At 35.3% G+C, this 25,527-nt stretch overlaps 1 protein-coding gene across 2 annotated transcripts; it reads left to right on the top strand.

The window, feature by feature from the left end:
• Nucleotides 1-499: 499 nt before the first annotated feature.
• Nucleotides 500-25,527, top strand: LOC122417283 (myrosinase 1-like). Of its 2 annotated transcripts, none has more exons than XM_043430668.1 (3): nt 500-707; nt 22,979-23,547; nt 23,835-25,527. In XM_043430668.1, the coding sequence occupies exons 2-3, from the start codon at nt 23,004-23,006 to the stop codon at nt 24,740-24,742; spliced, it is 1,452 nt and encodes a 483-aa protein (XP_043286603.1). In that variant the 5' UTR covers nt 500-707; nt 22,979-23,003; the 3' UTR covers nt 24,743-25,527. The 2 variants fall into 2 exon arrangements, with proteins under 2 accessions (XP_043286603.1, XP_043286602.1); XM_043430667.1 differs by lacking the exon at nt 500-707 and adding an exon at nt 15,814-17,060.

The following is a 25,527-nucleotide window of genomic DNA, read 5'->3' on the forward strand; positions in this document are numbered from 1 at the left end:
TCGTTGCGAAAGTAAAACAGAATGATGAAGATCACGTGTGGAACTCCTCGGTTCAACCGCAGCAAAAGTGATCAACATTCTTTTTCGTTATAAATTTATGACTATTTTGAAAAAGGTAAGAAAAAAATGTCAAAATTTCAATTGAGGAAATTTTCACGCTCAAAATTGGAAATTATACGTGGACAGAGTTTGTACGGTGATGAAAAAAAAATGAAGATTCGTTATAAACTCGACGTACAGTGAAAAGCGTTATGCAGACGTTGCATTTTTGCTCAATTATTGAAAAAATGAGTCACACCTCAAAGAAGTTTTACGAAAAATTGCATTCAAACATTTCTTTCATCCAATCGGAAGAGTAAGAGTGGGAGTTCGAAGACTCGTTCCCTCATACTTCGAAAAGGTTTCCCCAGTATACATCGTGTTAAATGGGTGAAGTGAATAAGGCTCGAGGTGAAGGAAGTGTGTTGAAAGACAGTACGCGAGCTCACTCCCCGCCAACTTGGCAATCTAAATTGAGTGTTTTCGTGAACGAAAGCTGTGATTCTTCATAAATGGCAAGCTAGGCGCGTTGTTGAATTTTTTCCCCATTTTGTTAAACTGACAGTTCGCATATTACTTGTATGTGGAAACAAATTGTTTGGGAATGATTGACTTCAACTGTATTCATCAAAACCGAGGCATCTTAAAAATAAATAATAATCGAACAAGTAAGTAATAAAATAACGCTATAATGAAAAAGTTAAAAATTAACGAACACATATAAACACGTGAATAACTCAAAAAAATGTCAATTCCATTATTTGAAACCAACAATAATAGAAGTTTGAGAAAGCAACCAAAAATTTCATACCCACAATTGTAGTATGCAACCAAATAATGTATTATCTTAAAAGCAGAATTTCAAAAAAACACAAAAATAATTGAAAATTAAAAAATAGGGTGCGGGGGGGGGGGGGAACAAGAAGATAACGAAGTTACAGTTAGATGTTGGAAGAGACCCCACGCGAGTTTTCATTTCGTCACAGAATCGCGCTATACTTTGTGTCCATTTTTGGCTAGAATTTCTCGTGCGGGTGGTTCCAAAATTACTCGGGGCAAACATTGGCCGCCCGAAAATCGCTTCAGCCTTTTCATCCTCTGCTTATAATAACCCTGCCTTCTATCCACGCGCGCTACGTTCCTAAACAGTCTCGATGCCGAGATCGACGCTACACACAACTACGCAATTCTTTTTCTCTGTCCGTTCGATTGATGCAAGCTTTGTTCGAGTCAGTTTGAGTGAAGTTTCAATATTCTTTTAAGTACGATGAACTTTCGGAGGCATTAACAGTCAAATTCATGGAAATCCATTACCGATCTTTCAATTAATTTTCAGTGCGAACGTTCTACGGTTCGGTTATTTTTTCACAACATGAATCAGGATTGAACAAAATCGCAATACAGAAAAAAATATCATGCAGGAAAAATTGAATTGAAAAAAAATATTGAATTAAGTACTTGTCGAGCTTTGCTTAATTTTGATAATTAGCTCATGGTCGCAAATTCGCCAAATACTTCGTCCGAAATTTTTCCCAATGAATTCTTTCCTAGTGCCATTTTTTCTGTACCTCCGGGATTTTTAGAAATCTCGATTCTTTGGGTGCCAAGAAAATTGTATACTGCAAAACTGATTTTGCATCGAGAATCGATGGGAAGATCAATAATCGGTTTTAATGCATTTGACTGTTAAAGCTTCTGAAATTTTCATTTATTCCACATTTTTTCGTGAAATCTAGGCTCAAATGTTGTTAATTCGACACTCCTGTTTTGAAAAACTAATGTCTGAACTTCCTTTATAGTATTTTTATTGTTTTTACGATTATTATATTAAACTTTTGTAATCATAGCGAATTATTAGAAATATCTGGTTTCTCGAATTGAGTTTTCGCTTGAGAGGCATTTTTCAAGGTCTTATAACATGGTTTTTTATATAAGGGAGGTTTTTTTATAGCGAGGGGTTTAATCGCCTAAAACTGTTGGATTGCCCGAGAAGTTCATACCAATTTTTGATATAGCGTAAGCGAAAGTCGAGGTGAACTTTACCGGCAACCCAATATAATATATGAAGAGGTTTCTTAACTAGTTTTCATGTATTTGAATACTTGAAACTAGGCTCCCAAAATTTTGTTTATTCAATGAATTTCGTGAGATTTATAACACCGGCACACAAAAAAAAAGAGGTCAGTACTTTTGACTAGACCCATGTAATTCTATGTATTTTGACGCGCTGAATCAGAATTTGGGGCCAGTTCAGCGCCTACACCCGTCAATTTTGAGTAAATTGCGAAAAACTGCTAAAATTGTAAAATAATCGCATTTTTTAAATTAAAAATTTTTTTGACCTATGTCATGCATGATTTTTATGTAATTTAATGCGGTGAATTTAAATGCAGAGTTATTTTAGCTTATACACCTTCAAAATATTGAGTAAGTAAAAAAAACGCATTTTTGAGCACTAAACATTTTTTTTTGACGTTTATCATGCATGATTTTTATCTAATTTGATGTGCTTAATTCGTATATATTTTCATTGTTTTTTGTGGATGTTGGAAAAGATGCAAGAGTGATGCAGAAAATATGATTAAAGAACTTTATAGACATCACACCGTTCTTCTTGTATAACGAACTCTTTTTTCCTCAAATGCTCGGTAAAGTGGATTTCTCGCAGCATCATTGGCAAAGAAAAATCTGCTGGCTAAAGGAGCGTTAGCTTACTTTTATCGTGATGATATGATGAATAGAATTCTTTAGTATATTGTTTGAATGTAAAAGCTTGATTGGTACATTAAAGCCTAATACACACAAAAACGATGAGTGGAGACTATTTATTGGTTCGTCAAAAAGAAGTCTCAAAGCTGTTCTATTCCATAACGGGAAAACATACACACCCATTCAAATAGCCCACTCGATCAAGCTCAAAGAGACTTATGAAAATTTACAGATTGTATTGAAAAAAATAATGTATTCGGAACATCTCTGGCAAGTTTGTGGTGATCTGAAAACTGCAACAAGACTTTTATGATAACAATCGGGTTTCACAAAAAATCCCTGCTTATGTTTATGGAATAGTAGGGACTGAAAACAACACTGTGTTCAGAAAGAGTGGCTAACGAGAACGAACTTCGATCCCGGTAGTAAAAACATCATACGGGTAGCATTAATTGATCCTCCAAAATATCTGTTACCACCATTCTATATTAAGCTGGGTCTTATAAAAAAGTATGTCAACGCTCTGAATAAAGATGGCAACTGTTTTCAGTATTTGAGAGAAAAGTTTCCCACGATAAGTGAAGCTAAATTAAAAGAGGGGATTTTTGATGAACCTCAAATTCGGAATTTATTTTCAGACAAAAATTTTCTTGATGAAATGAGTGACATTGAAAAAGCTGCTTGCCTAAGTTTTAAAAATGTACCTCAGGCCTTCTTAGGAAATACGAAAAGTGAGAATCATCAGAACTTAGTTGACGAGTTGTTGGAAAGTTATAAAAATTTAGGTTGCGTGATGAATCTTAAACTGCTCTTCCTACACGCACCTCGACTATTTCCCTCAAAACCTCGGAGATTATAATGAAGTACAAGGAGAACGATTCCATCAAAATCCTTATTTGGGGTTGAAATTTTTTTCTCAAATTCCCCCCCTGGTTCGATTCTAAATCACTCAAAAAGACACCGCAACAAAGCTGTGGTCAGTGGGATGATGGGAAAGGGTGCCGGCAAGCCCGGACGTTGTTTCTACTGCAGTCAAGTGTACTTGTATTCGAGTCATCCGAGTGTACTCGAAATCCTTGTCAATCGTCATTAAAAACAACCATTCAAGTATTTATTTAACATATAGTCATTGAAAATTCGAACTATAATATTTTCCCGTATGCCCAGGAATAAATCATCGGATAGTTTTTTAATCTTTGCTCCTGAATTTCGATAATAGACAACTTTTCTTATCGTTTTTCTATTCGTCGAGAGTTATATTTTCTAAAATTTCTAGATCATTACTTCCTCTGATATTTTCTTCATGACCTAGAGGTAAACGGTTCTATTTGCATGCTATTACTGAATTTATATATCTGTCGTTTTCGGGATCCATTGCTCAAGAACAGCCTTTTTGAGGGCCGATGAAACGAAGTAATCTTGTTTCGTAGGCTTATGTCAGTTTGTCGGTGTTTTGATGTGAATTCATACATCTGAGGAATTTTTTTATAACGTGATAGTCAGGCGCTATGTTGAGAAACACGGAATAAAAGAACTGTTTTGAGAATTTGTTTGTCAAAAAAAAGTCGACCGCAAAGCCGAAAGAGTTTTGATGAATAATTCGCAATAAGATGCAATTCCTGAACCATCGGATGATCTATATCAGCATTTTATATGAAAGTTATTAAAGAATAATGATTATTTAAGAAGATTAATATTTGAGGATAGAATTTGTAGTTAAGGTGGCTTGGGCTATGCCGAGAAAACTTATCAGGAAGAATATCGTGTTAGCTAGACGCTGTGCCACGAGACATGATATTCGGAACGGCGTCGGCTTTCCCAGGGATGAAGGAAAGGCTCCCAACCTTTCCTTCATCCTCCTCCTTATTTCTACCAAAATTGTACAGAAACAAAGTTATAATGGAGCCTATCATTCCTCGATAACGAGAAGATTGCTTCTCGCAGTACGCTTTAGCGAGGCTAAGCCCGATTGCGTAGTGAGAAAGCAATGCAGAGCACTAGATGCTCCTAATAGGAGCATCTAATAGGTATACGAAAGCAATTAATTGATTCTATTTAGTGATTTAAACAAAAATAAATTCTATACGCCTTCTTAGAATGTAGAAATTATAAATGTAGAACACTAGAATAGAATGGTGCTGCCATCGAACATCAAGTAAGCGAAACTGAACTGACTAAAGAGAAAACCGAAAAAGTCTAGCCGAACGCCGAACAAAAAGTTGGTCGGACGTTTTACGTTTTACGTTGGCCGTTGGACAGTTAGACCAGCAATCTCAGTCGTAATTCTGTTTTGTGATTCCCGAAACTTCCAGTTTCTTCATTTTCAGAAATCATTCGGAAAAATCTAGTGAGAGTGATCTGAGTGATATTTACAAGTAGAAGTAATTCCGAACTATCATGAAAAGGTACGTGCAAAATCTTTTAGTATTTTTTTTCCGATACAAACACGGTTAGAATACTTATTCGAACTAGAGGCAAAGAAACAATACTTCGCAACTTTCAAGGTCAAATGTGGCATGTGGTCGTGAAACTGTATCCAAGTTCTGTGTTTTGAGCTTACAGCGTGTATTCCGAACTTAAAACTTGCAAAAATTATTGCCATTAACATTTTAGGTTTTTGATTCTCAAACCGCGAGCAACCAACTCTGGCTCCGGTTCCAGCACAAACAATGACGATAATACCCGTGTTGACGATCAAAAGTGCATACCATTGACGTAGAAAAATCGTGATTCTAATACAGATCAATCTAGAAATAAAGAAAACAACAGTTGCAGGTAAGGTCGATTTAAAAAAAAAAAATCTAACGACACATGTTTCTAATTTAGTAAAACCTTTTAATTTTTTTTAAAGAAATTTCACGATACTTTCATGATTGGTGATTTAGTTTGAAACAAAATATTGCTTTTAACATATGAATTTTTCACTGAAAAATTATCGAAAGATGTTTCAAAAGATTTCGTTCGTTCAATTTTTTTCAATTAATTTATTCCCCTGTATTTGCCATTTATCATTAAACAGGAATATCGACACAGCTCAGACACAGTTAGGGGAGAAAATTCAAAAAATGACATCTGTCGATTTCAAACGCAAGGCCACAGACGACAAAAGGACCGACCATCAACAAAAAAATAAAAAATTTCGTATTGACAAAGCGATGGTTACATTCCACGGAGAATCTTCGTTGACCGAGTCGTACACCTCTGATTATTCTGATTCTGACGATGACGAAATCAAATCGAGAAAAAAAATAAAAAAACAGAGGAAAATTTACAAACAAAAATTTCGAGAAGAATGGAAACCGAAATACCCTTGGCTGGAGCAAAGGTCGAATCAGGCATTTTGTAAAGCATGTATCAAAGTTATAATCGGAGGGAAGTCGCATATTGAACGCCATGCTGCGACAAATGCTCATCAATTGAAAATTGAGTCAGCCCAAAGCACGTGCGAGATTCAGCAGTTTTTCAAAGACGACGAAAAAGAAAACAAGAAACTCGTCACGGTTGCTGAACTCAAAATGACCATGTTTCTACATGAGCATAATTTGCCTTTCTTGCTTATGGACCATTTCGGGAAGTTCCTCGTGTCTGTGTGCCCTGATTCCGAAATCGCCAAAGCTGTAAAATGTGCTCGGACGAAAGCTACAAGTCTGACAAAAGATTGCATCGCAGCTGAGCAAATTGCAATAATCTCGGAACAGTTGAGAAACGGAGTTTTTTCAATAATCATCGATGAAACTACAGACGTAAGCGCCGAGAAATCACTGGCAATTGTTGCACGTTTTTACGATGAACAACAGAAGCAATGCAAAGATAAATTTCTCGGACTCATCAAAGTAGTTTCATGCACCGCCGAAGATTTGTTTACGGCGATCTGCAAACATTTCGATGATCTTCAAATTCCCTTTACGAACATGATAGGATTGGCAGCTGACAACGCTTCCGTCATGATGGGATCAATAAGCGGAGTTCAAGCTCGATTCAAACAAATCATTCTGAATTTGTTCGTGCTTGGCTGTGTATGCCATTCGTTCAATCTTTGTTCGTCAGCAGCAGCACAAAAGTTACCAAGAAGTTTAGAGGATATGATTCGAAGCATTTATAATTACTTTGCTCATAGTAGTAATAGAGTGTGAAAGTTGCAGGAATTTCAGGCTTTCGTCGAACTGAAGCCACACAAAATGTTACGTCCTAGTCAAACGAGATGGTTGTCTCTTCAGGTGAGTGCTTAAGTTTTCTGCCTGCAGCTGATTTTCGATTGATCTTGTTAAAATACTTAAAACGGTAATTTGATTTTGGTTGTACATAATATATTCATATTATGTACGAAGTGATTCCTTTTTCGAAAAAGTGAGAGTATTAAATTCATTGAATTCTTAAACCAACCGTTTCTCGTATATTTTCGAGGTGAAATCAAATATATCGTATATATCTGGTCTTTTGTCTTACAGGCGGCTGTAGATCGCGTCTTAGAAAACTGGACTGCGTTAACTCTCTTCTTCACGAATGAGTGCTTCGAAGATAATCTGCAATCGGTTCAAAACATTCTCGGCCAGTTACAAACACCTATATACAAGGTATATTTCACGTTTCTCTCATACGTTCTGGAGCTCGTCAACAAGCTGAACGTCGAATTTCAAGCCGAGAAACCTAAATTGCATCTTTTATTGAGTCGAGTACGAGCGTTGTATCGATCGATACTTCGTAACTATATTGAGATAAAATATCTCGATAGAATATCTTTACAAAATATCAATCCAAGCGATCCAAGACTTTTTTTGAAATTGGAACAAGTTTATTTTGGCGCACAAACAGATTTGCTATTATCCAATAAGGATATTGATCCGAAAGAACTGCACAGCTTCAGAACGCATGCTCTCAGTTATTACGTCCTCCTTGCAGAACAACTAAAAAAACGTTTTAATTTTGACGACGAAGTTTTATTATTCATGAGCTGGTTCAATCCTGCAATCGCAGTATCGGGTGATATCTCAAATATTGCAACCCAATCTTTTAAACTTTTTCCACAACTCGTGAACGATCTTGAAAGATTGAATATCGAATGGCGTCTCGTGGCCGATTTATCAGAGCTTAAAGCATTCAAAGAGGAAACATTGGAGACATTTTGGACGCACATTTTTCAGATTAAAAATGATTTAAAAGATTTGGTGTTTCCAAATTTAACAAAATTAGTAAAAGGATTATTGTGTTTGCCTCATTCGTCAGCAGCGGCTGAACGAGTATTTTCACAGTTGAATCTTTTAAAAAATAAGATGCGAAACAAATTGCATGTCGATACTTGCGAGAGTATCCTCCATGCGAAAGAACTTTTGGATGACAAAACGTGTCATAACTGGCAACCAAGTCAGGCATTATTGAAAAGAAAGCCTCAGTATGATTCGAATGCCAACAAACAAAAAATAAGTACATAGTGCTTCAGCACTTCAGCACTCAGTAATGAGGACGCGCATTTTTGTTCAATTTTATAATTAAGCTTTACTGCTCCAAAAATTAAGTATAGGATTAAATATAGAATAGGAAAAAAGATTATAAATTATCAACATGATATTATTTTTATATGTTATTAATATCGCGGTTCGCGGTACATTATAAGCAAAAACTGTGATGACTGGGATCTACGATAATTTTGATGTATCCATGTTAATGGATAAAAAATGCAATATGTATTTTGTAGTGATGAATACAAACTGTGATGTACATAAAAAAAAAAGTGCCAATGTTTCTCAATGATTTGTATCTTCTCTCCATTTAATTTGAAACGACCGCCAATTTAGTACGAAAATATGTCATCTGTTACGGTTTGGCGCTGCCATCTAGTACCGAACGGTGGCTTACTCTGGCAACACTGGCTCCTATACCGGACGAAAGTATCCGTTCTTGAAGGTCGAGTTCGAGCCAAGCTTCTCGAATTGCAAGATGGGGAAATCGGAAGGCTTTACCCGCTCCTGGCAAAAATCCGCCGGTCAGTGCACGAACCTGCACACTGACACCTCTCCTACGTGAGAGAAGAGGATCTAAAAAATCCTAAGTTACGATATTTGGGAATTGACCACCTCCCGAATATCGAAACGTTTCAATATGTTAAATAAATACTTGAATGGTTGTTCTTAATGACGATTGACAAGGGTTTCGAGTACACTTGGATGGCTCGACGTGATTTATACATAGAAAAAGAATAGGAGCCAAAGATAAAGCGAACACAAATTTGACTGAAGTAGAAACAACGACCGGGCTTGCCGGCACCCTTTCCCATTATCCCACTGACCACAGCTTTGTTGTGGTGTCTTTTTTAGTGATTTAAAATCGAACCAGGGGGGGAATTTGAGAAAAAAAATTTCAACCCTAAATAAGGACCACCCTAATGTATTGTAACGTAACCTCCTCCTGAACGACCGAATCGACTCGAACCCGAACATAACCTCAAAAAAAAACATCGCGACGCGGCGATTCTTATATTATTCTTTTGCCTGCTATAATCAGGAATGATTTTTCTTGTAAATTGATTTGTAAATTTGTAAATTCTTTTTTTAAATTCAAAGTTGTAATTAATCGAGTCCGAGTCAAACAAAACCGAGATTTCTGTAAATTTGGTAAATTTTGTAAATTTTAAATAATTCAAAAGACCGCGGTACGAATTTGAGGTTATATTGCGTCAAATTAATAAATTTCTTTTTTTGTATAAAATCGAAACACGATTGAATTATCGAAACTATTATTTTGAAAATAGGCGAAAAACGCGTAAATAAACAATTGTTCAAATTTGAAACGGCGAGTGAAACAAAATTTTTCACAATTGGCGAGCGCGAACGCGAACATTTCATGACCACAAATCAAAAACGAATTTATCCTGTGAAATCAATCAAAATTGAATATATCGGAATTGTTAAATTCTTCAAAATCTAAATTCCGCGTTCTCACGTTTCTTTCATACCTGCTCCTTTTAAAATTAAGGTAGCTCGAACCGACGCGTGGCGGCGTTCAGGCCAGGTCGGCAAGAGCGTTACGTTACAGTATATACGATAATTGCACTAAAAAACTGTAATTTCTGAGAAACGTCTCTTTTTTCTTTTATTCACTCAGTTATTCTGTACTTTTTTTTTACAATCACAGCTAGTTATACACTGACACTCGCCTCTCGATCGAAATTATGTATTGTCGCTGTTACGGCTGTTACCGCCGTGCTACGTCTTTTTTAAATGTCTGCTGTGCTGCCCTGCTACGTTCTGAAGTTGTCGGATTTCCAATCATCAACAACCAATCTTAACATCTAAAAATGGATGTCGTCAGATCCAACCAATCAAAAACTTGAGAGCATCAAAGTGCCTTTGATCGTGTTGTAAATAAAGACCCATAAATTCTTGAATGTGTTGGTAATTTTTGCATAATCTTGAGCCCGTGCAAAGTTTTTTCTCAGCCATTACGCGCCACCAATAATGCTGATTTTGGGCGCAATCGAAATAGAATTTATTAATTAGTCTCCAGTTCAATTTTCAAAGCCTCAGATGATTCAAGAGTTTCGTAATTGAACAAAATGACGTGCCAATTTTACCCCCACCATCACCAATCGTTTTATTCAGAGAAAAGATAGTCTCGACGAGTTCGGGCCAGCAGACGACAGAGCTGGCATATGAGAAGGCTTTTTTTCGCGTAGAACGGCTTTCCACGAGGGAGTAGAAGTTTTTTATTATCTTTACCAGGTAAATCGGTGATTGAACTTCGTCATCCAAGATGAGATATTTTTTGTGGGCAACAATGAATATGTACTAAATCGATCTGCATAGAATTTAAACGCTAGTTATCATGTGGTATAACAGTGATTTATTATTGAGAGTCGTTTTAGCTTAGATTGTTGTATCCCTCCTGCACAGCAGAGTCATTCTCGTATGAAAAGTCATTGATTTGTTCTATTCGTTTATCCAAAACCGAGCGTTGTAATTTCGTGCATGTTTTAAAATGTATATGCCTATTTTTATTTTAGCATACTACGGTTAAAAATCACCTGAAATATTATAAATTATCGGATGAAAAATCATACAAATTACAGTATTCACTTCGTCAGCTATTCCCGTATTAGCTATTTCAAGGTTCTCTTGCCACGTTTTTTGTAAGTTTTTTTTGCAAGACGACCGTTTTTATCGCAATAACCTTTTTTATCGTTCATTTTCCTCTACTGTAAAACTATCTTGCACAGTAAACGCACTTCATAATCAACAAAATTTGTAACTAAATCTGACAGCGTAAGATGATCAACATAGCAGCGGTAGCATATAGTTGCACTTTCTACGTTGCCTAACGTCTTAATTTATATATACCATCCACGTTAAAATAAATTCTTCAAAGGTTTTTTGTTCTATTGTAAAATTATATTATGAAGTCCTCTCTCGATTATATTTTTGGACCGATAAAATTATTATAATAACGTAAGTTTTGTGTTTCGGAATTTTCGAGAAATATGAAATGTGCAAAGATCACGTAGCCATCACCGATCTAATTTAAAAAGCAATAAATAACTGAAATATACCTTCACCTCGCTTGTTGAGAGGAATTTTCCTTCTTAAAAAAGTACTTCTGGCAGGGAAACCCGAAAAATTCACTATTCAAACGGATTTTTAATTTTTTTTTAACAAAAAAACTTTTGAATATTACTTTATTGACTACATGAAATTTGACTGAATGACAAAATATACGGGGAAAAAAATATCATTTTGACGAAATATAAGAAGATAAAATACCCTAAATCTTAAACAATTGTTACATAATTGAACACATACAAATAATTGGGTGAATGTAGAAAATTTCGGGAGGTACGAAAAAATCGTTGAACACGTTGAAACATTGACTGTATCATACAGCAAGGTGTCCTAGATTAAGTATAACGATATGAAATAATCGTGTAGATCAATCGCAGATCAACAGTTTACTCCAACATTTGATTGCTGACGTCAAAACGCGCGTTATCAAATTTTACTACGTTAGATTCATTTTCCGGTTACCGGCGCGTTTAGACAACGAGAAACAGAATCGATAAAAAAATTCTATGTAAATAATGATTTTGGCCAAAGTTAGGGAGGGTGGGGCAAAGTGAAACATCTCCCAAAAAATATAGAATTCCACTTCCCCATTCGATAATTGCAACGTGCTTCGAAAACTTAATGTTAAATTTAAAAAACAACTATTTTTTCAACAGATTAAAACTTTTTTCAATCAGTCAAATTTAAATGCTAGTAATAGTAAAATAAATTAATAACTAAAACATTCACTATAATTCAAAACATGCACTTACGGTTTTGTTGATACACACTTAAAAGCGAGGAAAATCACAATTTTTCTTCTTCTCTTGGTAACACCAATAAAAATGATTATAATTCTATAATAATTCTTTTAACTCTACAAAATGTAAGAAATTTATCTATTTACTTGAATTTTTTTAAATACTTAAATTTACTTAAGTACTATGAAATGTAAAAAATATCACTCCTTCAGTACATGAGCCAATTTTCTGTAATCGAAAAAAAAAATTAAATTCTGAAAGAATTCAATTTTTTATGGAATATCAAGTTTTCAAATGATGTGCTGAACGGAATGATGAAATTCTGCAAGTTTTCATTTTAAAAAAATGTCCACTTTTTCAAGGGGCAGCGGGGACGTGGTCCGCTTTTACGATGCGCCAAAAATCATTTTACAGGGTCTCTTGTGAATAAATCAAAAAGAAGGTCCGTGCCAAATTTGAAGCCAATCGGAGGCAACCGGTATTCGGAAGTACAGCCCGCTTTTCCCCTCTCCCCTACTCCACAAATTCACGACCATGAGTAATAAGTACTTTATAAGAAGTGAGTAAAGGTTCGCTTAGCACTTCGTCTGAAATTGTTCCTGGTTTCATGTAAGGCAGAAAATCTGCACTGTATAAAGGCATTATACTCGGAATTAGTCCGAAAGATTTTTCGTTAAGAGTATGGATCAGTCGACTAACCTCACTTGGAATTTTTGAAATTGAAATTCTCTGACACGGTTTGGCTCTGTCAGCCTACGCAGAACGATGGCAAAAATCGACTGACAGAGCCTTTTTTTAATCGGTCAAACTGTGTCAAAGAGTTTTGATTTCGAAATTTGCAGCTATCTCTCTCGCACTCACGATTGCGATATACCGACTGATCCATCCTCTTAAGGAGATTGGATCGCGACGATACGATGTTGCCATGCTAAACTACGTGAGGATCAAAGCCAGCGAAAGCAAATCCGTACATACAACGTTTACGCTACGGAAAGGAGAATGGTCACTTTAAATGATCAGACCCTACCCATTACAAACGCAGTTAAATATCTGGGTATGCATCTAGACCGATGACTAACCTGGAATAAGCACATAAATACAATGAGAAAAGAACTTGACTTTAAATTTAAAAAACTCTACTGGTTAATTGGACACAACTCCCGATTATCGTTGGAAAACAAAACATTCATATACAAAATAATACTAAGACCAGTCTGAGCCTAGGGCATTCAACTTTGAGGAACGGTTCGTATATCAAGCATAAATAAAATACAGAGATATCAATCTAAAGTTCTAAGGACGATTGCCAACGCACCATGGTACGTGAGCAATAAAACAATCCACAATGACCTACAAGTGACGTACATAAAAGAAAACCTCCAACGACTCACCAAAAGATACATGGAAAGGCTCCAGAACCATCCCAACACACTAGCGCAAGAACAATTGGATCGCCGTAGAGAAAAAAAAAACTTAAACGCATAAAGCCCCTCGATCTCGTGAACCGCGAAGGAACATCTAACAAAATTAGATGGAATGTGATTGGACATTCAATTTATAACGGGTGTAGTGATGAAAAGTGACACCAGAACTAATAAATGTCTTCTACCAAGACAGATTGTAGTTTTCTACCAAGTGAAAAAAAAAATGCTAAACCATGTTAAAAACACTAAAAATTTCAAAACGATACGAATTTAATAAAATTTGGTAAATGTATTCTTTAAAAATATGAACGACGATATAAGTTTTTTTAGATTTTTCTACTACATAGCTCTCGAGCAATTGAACACTAAAGTTCACGTGTATAAGCATAGAGTTTACATATATACAGTTATACAACTCGTGCATAAGAACTTCGATTTAACACTCAATTATTCGATAACCATGCGGTAAAAAATGTTGGAAAAAATTGTAATTGTATACTTGATGCCAAAGAATGTTATCACCAAATTTTGTCACATTCTGATTATTTTGACTTCGTGATCTAACCTCTTTAATAGGTTTCAACGTGCTTAGAAGTTTAGTAAAAATGTGATTTTAATGTGATTACAATGTAATTCGACTTCCAATGCGTTTGAAAATCTCGTTTATTCAATAACTCGTTGAGAAGATATGATGTTTTATAATTAAGAATTACTGTTTGAAAGGAACTTCTCTCGACTTTTTTACCAGTAATTATGCTGTTATGATATTCTTCTGTATAATTGTTAAAAATATTTATGTTTCAATATTTATTTTTCTTTTTTTTCATTTCTTTTTTCTAAGGGTGAATAAATAACAATTGCATTGATCATTTCGAAGAAACAAACACTTTCCAGAATTTCAATCACAGCGACGGTATTGTTTTTACGTTTCTATGTATATCGAGTTAACCAATTCAATGTGTGCCGATCTAAAAATCTGTTATCAACAAATATTTAAAGTACACATGAAGCGTGACCGGTGCCGGGTTCAGTGGCATATAAAAATTCATTAAAAAAAAAAAATTAATCGCATATTTCAACATTTGGGCTCATAAAATAACAATTTTTCTGTTTTTTTCATGTCAATAATTAGATCGTTCGATATTGCGCCGTTTTAATAGAACCTCTGTTAGAACCCAAAAAATGATATGCAACATCCGTTATTAATATCTCTTTACGTTATCAATATCTATAACTTTGAACTTAACGATACTAATATTTCTCCTCCAGCTAACTGCATATCTCTCCGCACTGCTTGTATTGTCATGGCTAGTCCTATGGTTCTGCATGGACCCACACCAAGAGGAAATTACTGTGAAATCGTAGTGTTAAAATTCATTTCGTCACATTGGTAAATAACAAATTGTGAATTATTGCATTGTATAAAAATTTTAAAAAATACTGAAAAATTCGTTTAAATTACACAATTCTGGTTGTAGTCCTTTTTTAATTTCGAGTTATTTCCCATTTCGATGGAAAATAATGAAAAATATTATGAGATCGTTAGTTCGCATGCGTTGATAATTTTAATGTCACTGATGATTATTTTGATTAAATATTCACACACATTTCGCACGACTGTACGTATCAGATCCGTATTTTTGGCATTTGACTGCACTTATCGAAAGTACTTTGTGTGATTCGAATCAAAACCGTCCGATAAATCCGAAATACTAGACACTCGATTTTAACTCGATCACGTGAGCTCAATGACTCTAAATAAAGTCAATATTTAACATGTGAAAGACTGTATTGTGAAATATCAGAATGCTACTTAACTTCATTATGCCTAACAGTCGGAATATTACGAAGTGCTTTTGCAGAATTGTACAATCGTGTTCGGAGAGAACTCGGAATTTTATATGACAAAAAATATTTACGTACTGGCGCTCTGGACTATATACCATAATGATTTCTCAAACTGTATCGTGGCTTTATTGATATTGACGGTCGGACTTTTAGATCATTACTATGAGATAGTAATTTCGCGCCACGGACCTTGCACCACATGCAACAACTTCGATATCCACTTTGAACTAATTTGGCAAATTAGTTTGTAAGCAAAAAAAATTTCATCTAGTTAAAATATGAATTTTAACCCATTGCTGTATAAACTTTTTTACTGAACTACTTTTTACTCGAAAGAGTGCTGGTGAATTTTCAGATTGTTTTTTTACGGAGTTTAAATCGGTATTTAATGTACCAATCAAACGCAGTAGATGTAGATTTTATAGGTTAAAATGACTTCTTGACTTAGTTAGAAAAATATTTATATCGTTAAATTTGTGCAACCGCCAACTGATCAACTCATCCATTACATAGATTTTCTTTAAATTAATTTGTTCAAAAATTATTATAGTTTGCCTATCGATGAGTTTCTTTGCAAAATAAACACCTGGTACAACAAATTGGTAAACAATATTTCTATAGGAACAATATGAGACTATAGGAACAATATGAATATGAAAATTATGATCGTTTAAAAGTTATGGTATATTCTATGAAAAATCCCAATTAAATTGTGCTATTAGTGACATAGAAAAAGTTGAAAAGCAATAATTTAGGTAAATACGCACGATTTCCATCGAAATCTTTATTCATAATTTGATCGTTTTGCAGAAGTATTTTTCCCGTTTTTACATTTTTTCCATCGATAAGACATGCTGAGATACAAAAATCTACTAAAGCTGTTTTCTAATGGTGCATTAAACTCGGTCGAATGACCAAGGTCATTCCTTAAGGTCGTTCCCACCCTTGGTTAAACGAAATGAAATTCGTTTTGATAAGGCAACAAAAAAAGTTCGTCATACTTTTTTGTTATCACATAGTCACCCATGTATAAAGAAAGGGAAATTTGTATACCAGGGCCAAAGAGCAGGAGTCCACAGTTGAACTGGTTTCTATTCAACTTTTTTGCTCAAGTGGCACGATTACAAAATCTTCGACATCTCGCGGTAATTTAGTAACGTGGCGTGCACTTATCGAAAATTGAAAGTGGGGATATGAGGATGTTAAGAAAATATACAGCTGCTTCTTTACTAGTGATAGAGTGGCACGAGGACTAACAGTTGCGGGAGTGTTGAAATGTTGAGCAAAGGCAAGTTGAACGATTAAGCGGGTAACTGGGAATCCCGCCGTTAAATCGCGTGTTCATTAGTCGAGTTTCTGTTGCCGATAACGGATAGATATCACGAATTTCATTTCCACACGAAACATATTTGTTTCATTAAAAATATTTTTCTGGGGGATCGTCATTGACGTATGCAGGTTCCGATATCAGTTGTGGGTTTATCTCGAGGAAGATAAAACATAAGGTCGTGTATCCGATCATCCACTTCGCTTTGCTATGTGACACTTATCATTTCGGAAGTGCGCTTGTAAAAACGAGAAGCAAAAAAGTGAAGAGATCCCCTAATTAACGGTAGAGATTACGTAGACCCATTTGGTTCAACACTGTATAAATACATTGGATAGTCAAATCTAAGTTCATTTTTCACAATGTACAACATGGGAAGCATAAGTCTTATGTTTATCGCGACTTTTTTCGTTCATGCTGCTCGGCAAGTACATTGGTTATAGTTTTAAGTGTAATATACGTTTAGAGAGGATCGGACGGAATGAAAAACCCGAGCAAAGCTGAAAACACCCTCGGAAAAAAACGATTTTTTTTTGTTGCAAAAGTGAAAGATTTGATGATTTGGTTCAGTAAGTCATGCAATGAAAAAAGTAATAGTTAAAAGTAATAGTAAAAGTGGGACTTATTTTCAACACGAAAGGTCATCTCTTGCCAGAAACAATAAATCTCTCAGTGGATATCTGGTTGGTTGATGAGCAGATGAAAATAAATTTGAAAAAATAAAAATCGAACTCAAATGGGACGACTCCAAAAAAACCTATAGAACTTGAATTTTAATATAATTTTTTTTTGTTAATACGAAAAAAAAATCATGCCCGTGAAGAAGATATTAAATTATAAGTGACGAGAGAAAAAAAAATTCAAAAAGTATAAATTATCATTGAAACTCGAAAGTGCGTCGCCTTCACATATCTAGTAATGTTGTTATTGCTTTTTTGACGATTCTTTTTTATTTATATTCACAAAAATCCTGGATAAAGGGGCGTGAAAACTGAAAAAAAAACTTCTTTGAGTGACTGTTCATAACTTTCAAACATGGTCGCGGTACTGTTGGCCGTGTTGTAATATTCATCAGATACTGGCATTTACATTTTCCTGAAGAAGACATTTTAATCATACATATTTTTGTTGAATGCTGATTTTTCTCAAAACATATATTCTGATTTTCGAGTTATGAAAATATCGGGTATTTCGATAAATATTACATTTGCACCTCATGCTCTGAATTATATATTTGAATTTTTCACTTTTCCAACGAAAAAAAAATTTTCATTTTTGTGGGTGAGTGTCTGGTGTTGTCTGGAACTTCCATTAGGCTCGACTCTCTTTTATTATCTTACGTTTTTGTAATTTATGCCTTAATTATAGTTTAATCAAATTTTTACAGATGTACATTTATTTTGGATTTATGTAACCTTTAAAATGTATACGCAGGTTTGAAAAGTATATGCAGACTCGATCGATAGGGCTAGTAAAATCCACACAATCTGACTTTTGAACAGTATTATATATTCACTAAGAGCCACCACAAACTCAATTAGAATTTGCGAGGAACAGTTTACCTGTCCAGGATACTTAAAGATTTTTGTTTTTTCAATTTTTGAATTATTTTTCTAAGCCCAATACTCTAATTTAAAAACCTCGAGATTTTTCAACTTTTTCTCCCATTTTAAGGGGACCTCGATTCCATAGGGAATTTTATGTTTGTTAATCTGTTTGCTTAGAAATATTTTTCTATTTTCCTTCGAATGGACCGATTACGATATATCTTCCATGATATTAAAGGTCCTTACTCAATATATGTTTGTGGTTTTACGAAATTTCAATATTATGATATTTAGCGAAGTGCGAAAACAAAGTTGAACGATTTCGATCGATCCCCATATTTACAAACTCATGAATAAATAAACACTGTCTATAAATGAAAGAATCTTATTCCCAATTTATGGAAAATTGGAAAACGACCAAAATAAATGACAGCTAAGCACTGAATTTAGTATAAAAAAAAAAAATTACAGTATTTTTAACGGTCAAAATAATGTAAAATTACAGAAGTAATAGTATATTACACTACAAGCCGAGGGCATTTTAGTCCAGTCACCTTAGGCCATATTTTACGAAGTTCTATTCAAGAGACCTAGAGGTTAGCCAATTTTTTTTATAGATTGTTTGGACCTACAGGAATATAGCCCTGAGTTTTCGAACAAATCCGTTTTGCACTTTTGCAATAAAAAATTATTGAAAAAAAAAATCGATTTTTTTGAGTTGGTGCTCAGGGAACGCATCTGATCGAAAAACTTAACACATGAAAGTTGTTTGGCATAACGTCCTCTATAAAAAAGGTCTTATACAAAAATGCGCTATCATTGTTAATTAAGCAGTTAATTGCAAATAAAACGAATTGTAATGAATGAAACAATGTTGAAGAAAATATTTATTCATGATACCCTATCCCATTAACGGTAAATTGAATTTAAAGCATGGTTATATGTGGAATTTTTAAAATCGATCGTGGCGGCTCTCCTATGGGACGGACATGATTTTTAATGGTACCATCGTGTTCGCGAGAAAAAATCACGCAAAATGAAAAAAAAATACATCGTTCTACAACCATTCTAAGGGGAATTATCAAATTTGTTAACTAAGTCGCTCGAGCGGGGCTGCGGAGCGCGAGGGGGTACCCCCACCCCCGCGCCCGGGCGAGCGGCCATCGCCGCGCTCTCGGCCGCGCGCCGTCGAGTAGATTACACAAATAACCGTGATGACAAAATCCCAGTTGGAGGTCAGTATTTTATCGAATCTCATAGCCGGAACCCTACGGAAGGCTATCGAATTTGATTTTTGCAAAAATCTCAACATCAACAACAGATATTTGCAAAAATATTCATATCTCGGTCTGTAATAGAGATATTGCGACTTTTTTTTTTTAAATTGTTCGTTTTCCAAAAACGCATCGAATGGTCTAAGATTTTTCCGAATATCTTTGTAACTTTGTCCAGAATTGCTATTTGTTTATAAGCAAAATTTTTAAAACGTCAAAAAACACTATTTATTATCAACAAAAACGATTTATTTTTTCCAAAAAGTTTGTGCACGATGACACGAAGCTCCTCGATTTTTTTCTACACTGTAGGCCTTCATCGCCAAATTCTATGGGATGTCAAAGTTTTTTCGAAGATCGCAAATTGTTGCTAAACTATATCTCACAGGTTAATAAATCTGGCACCATTCTCTTGGGCATTGATTCCCTACATCTTATATGAATTTCAAACCGATTACTCTACTAACAAACGATTGTAGCAGCAAAAACAAAGTTGTGATTTTTTGTCTTTATTTGCAATTAACTGCTTAATTAACAATGATAGCGCATTTTTGTATAAGACCTTTTTTATAGAGGACGTTATGTCAAACAACTTTCATGTGTTAAGTTTTTCGATCAGATGCGTTCCCTGAGCACCAACTCAAAAAAATCGATTTTTTTTTTTTCAATAACTTTTTATTGCAAAAGTGCAAGTCGGATTTGTTCGAAAACTCAGGGCTGTATTCCTGTAGTTCTAAGGTGACTGGACTATTTGAGGCGCAGTTCAGGGCTTTCAAACGTCTGCCCGTGTGGTGTATACTATTTTTCTTTACAGCCGGTCGAAAGTACGTTTCTTCCTAAATGTGCATCTATCGATAGAAGATGTTTTGATGCCTGTCCCGACATTTGCGACACGAGCGAAGCGAGTGGCGGCTGGTCCGGGGGGGGGGGGGGGGGGGGGGGCAGGCATCAATACAAAAAACAGCAAATATAATTACAGTGAAAAAACAACAATAATGAGTTCAAACTTGTGCCATTTTTCAATTTTAGGTTATAAATAACGGTACAAGTATAAATAATCGAACGATACAATTATTATAGTTAAAGAAGGCTATGTATATAGTCGTCTGGATATCGTATGAATATGGTTTTTTCACTCTCAGAAAAAATTTCAAGACTACCTCGCATAATTTATTTCTTCTTTTCTGTATGTTTACCTATAAATTATGAGATTAAAAAACGTGTAGCTACAAATAACTATTCTTGTCGTCCTTCCAAAAGAAGGGGTGAAAGTATTTGGCAAAAACAGTTTTTCAAAATTTTGTTGAATTAAAATTCTCTACTTCAAAATCTGGTATTTCACCACACAAGACGTTATAATTTGTGAATTTTTTAGTTTGCCCATTTATTATAAAAATTAATAAAATATTTTGACTGAATTTTAACGAAAAAGAAATGTGGGTTATGAATGCAAAATCGCAAAAAATTTTAGTTCTCAACTGTTTGTTCACAATCAAAAACTATTTGAGTTTATACAGGAAGGCAACTTTGTACAATAGACCTATTGCGATCTTGTTGATTCAATTTTCTTTTTAAATCTACAAAAATTATAAGACCAATTTTGAAAGTTTGATGAAAAATATTTCTAGGTTTGCATCCGTCGGTCTCCATTTTTTCCTAACAGAATTCGGTCCTATTTTAATAATTAATCAATTTAATTAATGACTAAATTACTAAATAATTTTACTAATTTCTATAACAATTCATTTGTTGTAAATCTACCATAGAATATACGTGTATTCTCAATATAATACACAGATTTATCAAGAATCCATTAAAACGACGATTAAATGATGGTTACATAATTTGTTAAAATTGTTTTTCGATTTAATTTATTTTATGTTCTACAGTTATATGAGATCTAAAAATCCTAGTAGATTTACATCACTGTACAATTGACCAGCTAAGTGACAATTATATACAATAAAACGATCTACTGTCTGGTTTATGCTCGGATCACATATACTGTAACGGGACAGCCTTACCCCCGGCACGATTTCTAGAGCAGCGGAGTACCGCCCGTACGACAATAAGCCTCCCAACCTTTCCTTCATCCTCCTCCTTATTCCTACCAAAATTCTATGTAAACAAAGTAATAATGGAGCATTACCCCTCGTTATACGAGATATAAGCACGTCAATCATCAAGGCATTGCACTCTGCCTGGTCAGATGTTGACAAAACGTCTATACGTACAATACAAGTACGATGACGAACTACCAAGGCATTGTACTTAGCCTGGCGTCGTCACGATAGTACGTTTTCGAGCATTCGATGCTCTTTACCCGCTCCTGACAAAACTCGCTGGTCAGTGCATGGATCTTGCGCAGACACCTCTCCTACGTGAGAGGAGAATCCTAAGTTCCGATATGGGGGAAATTCACCATTTCCCGAATGTCGAAACGTTTCAATACCTTTATAAACATCGTCCATCATCCATGTAACAAATGTACGGGCAGAATAACAAGGGTCCTCTTTATGGCTCTATTCAAAAAGAACTCTGCTCTTAAAATCTTTACTCCGAAATTCATAACATCTCTATGTCTACTACTCATGATCTTCAATATCTCTACTCATGATGGGATATGTTCTGAAATCATCATGAGTAGAGATATTGGGGATTAAATATCATACCGGAGTAGATATGTTGAAGAGGGTGGACGTTCTCTACGTAGATCCGCAGTTGTGTTAAGGAGCGGAGTTGTTATCAAGAATGACTATCGATAGAGTTGTTAACTCGGAGCTATATCATTACAGTTTTACACTATAAAAACTTCTCTCTTTAAGCATGTATTTAGAGGAGAACTGATGTTGAGTACATTACTGAGAGTAGAATTATTGACGTGTTGCAACACAACTCGACTCTTACAAATCTCGCGATAACATTTCCACTCTAAAGATTTTTACTTTATGCATGAATAACTATCTGAAGTCACTACTATAATGAAGTAACTATACACAACTATAAATGAAGTCATTACTCTGTTACACGTCTAGGCGGATAATACAAATTATTAATGACAAAAGAGGAGATATATTGCATTGTATTGATTTTCAAATTTGAGAGTAGAGCTCCCAGGAGCAACCTTGTGTTTGAGTAGAGCCGTAAGGTGGACGGTTGCCAATGTACGTATTCACGAACGTGAAGAAATTTTCATGATACCATATCGATATCACGATATTCTGAAATTGTTATCGTGTTGATTCGTAACATGCCTTAATAAATCTTAATATTTTGTAATGAGATTTTTACGAATCAATCATCAATCTACGGATAACATATCAATGAGAAGACGTATGAACTCCATCTTAGTTTTACGATTATTAGGGAAAAGTTAAGGTCTTAAAGATTAATCTCAAGTGTGTTTCTTCGCTTGGTATCTTTTGTTGCATGCCACCGAATTGTCGCCAACAATAATTCTAGCGTGGTTGAATTGTTTTTTACAACATTAAATGAACAAGAAGTTATTTACAATTTTTCAGATCGGACAAGGATGTTGATCGGTACATGAAATTCCCAGCAGATTTTAAACTCGGAATATCAACAGCTTCGTATCAGATCGAGGGAGCTTGGAATGTGAGCGATAAGGGTGAGAGCGTGTGGGACCGATTCACACACCAAAGACCATCGCCCATTCGAGATGCCAGTGATGGAGATGTGGCTTGCGACTCTTACAACAAATACAAAGAGGACATTGAAATTTTAAAGGATCTAGGCGTTGACGGTTACCGCATTTCACTCAGTTGGACTCGAATCCTGCCCGGAGGCTTTCCCAACAAAGTTAGTGAAGATGGAATTCGGTATTACAAGAATTTGCTCGAAAACCTCAAGGCTCAAGGCATCGAGCCTGTGGTCTGTATCTACCACTGGGATCATCCAGTGGTCCTCGAGGAGATGGGCGGTTGGACGAACGAGCTGATGGTCACGTGGTTCGCCGACTATGCTCGAGTGGTTTTCAATCATCTCGGTGATCATATCAAGACATATGTGACGCTCAATGAGGTTGCTGATAATTGCAAGCAGGCTTATGGTTCCGGGGACAAGGCTCCAGGTACGTACAGTACATTTTTCAATTGATTCGAACAATTCTTCCTCTTGCTTTTCGATTCGCATGATCAAGTGATTCTCTCATTTACATTTGTCTCCATGATAAATACGATTATTTATTTATTTTGGTCGGTTATTGTTTCTCGCAACTTCAAATCTCTTACATTCCAATGAATATTCTGAAATGCATTTTCTATGGGCATTCTCATGGTAATATCGATACTCATAGAAAACAATTTTTTTTCTTATCTGCATTAAACAATGATATTTAATATTAATCGATAATTACAGGTAAGACCATGCCCGAAATCGCTCCATATTTATGTGTGCATAACATGCTGAAGGCGCACGCGAAGGTTTATCATATGTACGCTGACGAATATCGAAGCCAGCAAAACGGCATAATTGGTATCGTACTGCAGTGTATGTCGTATTATCCGAAATATCAGAACGATACGGAAACACCGGAAGTATTTTTCGACTTTAATTGCGGTTGGATGCTGGATCCGCTATTTTCGGAAAATGGCGGCTACCCGGCAGTGATGAAAGAACGAATAGGCGAGAACAGCAAACTGGAGGGCTATCCGAAATCGAGGCTTCCGGAATTCACTGAAGAAGAAATCGATTACATAAGAGGAAGCGCCGATTTTATCGGTCTTAATCATTATACCTCAGTCCTTACCGAACCAGCACTAAAGTCAAATGATGAGACCCTTTGGTACCAGGACCATGGAGTGATCCGAAGTTACAACGAAAGTTGGCCTCGAACCGCCTCATCCTGGCTCAGAGTTGTGCCTCAAGGATTTGGTGATTTGCTAAGAAAGTTGAAAAATCGTTACAACAATCCAGCGGTTTACGTGCTTGAGAATGGGATCGCCGATCTTGGCACGAGCCTACAAGATACCGAAAGAATCCAATATCTTCATGATTACATTCGTGAAATGCTTTTGGCCATTAATCGCGATAATTGCAATGTTAAAACATACTTCATATGGAGTCTCCTCGATAATTTTGAGTGGGAGAGCGGTTACTCCGAACGATTTGGACTAGTCAACATCGATTTTAATAATTTCAATAGGTCTAGAACTCCCAAACTCTCATACAATTGGTACAAACAATTGATTAGCACGCGACAACTCTCGCCTATCGAAAATCTCAAATCATCAAACACTACCTACTCCGTTCATGTACTTCACTGATAAAAATTTATCAATTCAAAATTAAGGAAGCAAGCCTGTGTTACACGCTGCTCTAAGTGGAATGAACTTTTACGAAACTGTATCAGATAAGTGTGTTGATCTGTGTCGCTCACTGGAAAACTCCTGAAGTGATTTTAACAATTAAACGAACAAACCAAAGTGGCAAAACGGAAAAAATAAAATTTCATCTCATCCGCAATAATATTTTATGGGATATTCATATTTCAGATTGCCATCTGCCAATGTGAAAACTGATGAGTTCACGATTATTTCGTATATGCTCGAAATTAAGTCTGGCTTTGTCTCGAAAAACTCTAGTTCAATAAAAAGTTGATACACGTTCAATAAAACGTGTATCAAGACTCTAATACAACACCAAGACGAAAACATTGATAAGATGTGAGAACTCTTTGAACGCTTTATCGAACTATCTATCGTTGTATTTTTAAACATGCACGCAAAGACATCCAACAAACCTTAAAAATTGCATAAAATAATTTCTATCCACCGAATGAGTAAAAGCGGAAACTGCAATCACATAATTCTTCAGTTTTCAAGAATACTTTGTCAAAAATTTCGATGAGATCTTCGTCATAATATATTGTACAAAAGAAATATTGTTTTTTTTTGTTTTCTTCACAATCGTCATATTTTGAAGTTGTTAATCAGGTCATTTAGATCATTAATACTGATTTTTATTTAAAAATGTACCCGTCTCAACTCACGATCGTCAATCTCAGTGAGATAAATAAAAATAAAAAATTGTGTATGTTATAAACAAAAAA

The sequence above is a fragment of the Venturia canescens genome, chromosome 10 (assembly GCF_019457755.1).
Source record: "Venturia canescens isolate UGA chromosome 10, ASM1945775v1, whole genome shotgun sequence".
Classification (NCBI taxonomy): Eukaryota; Metazoa; Arthropoda; class Insecta; order Hymenoptera; family Ichneumonidae; genus Venturia; species Venturia canescens.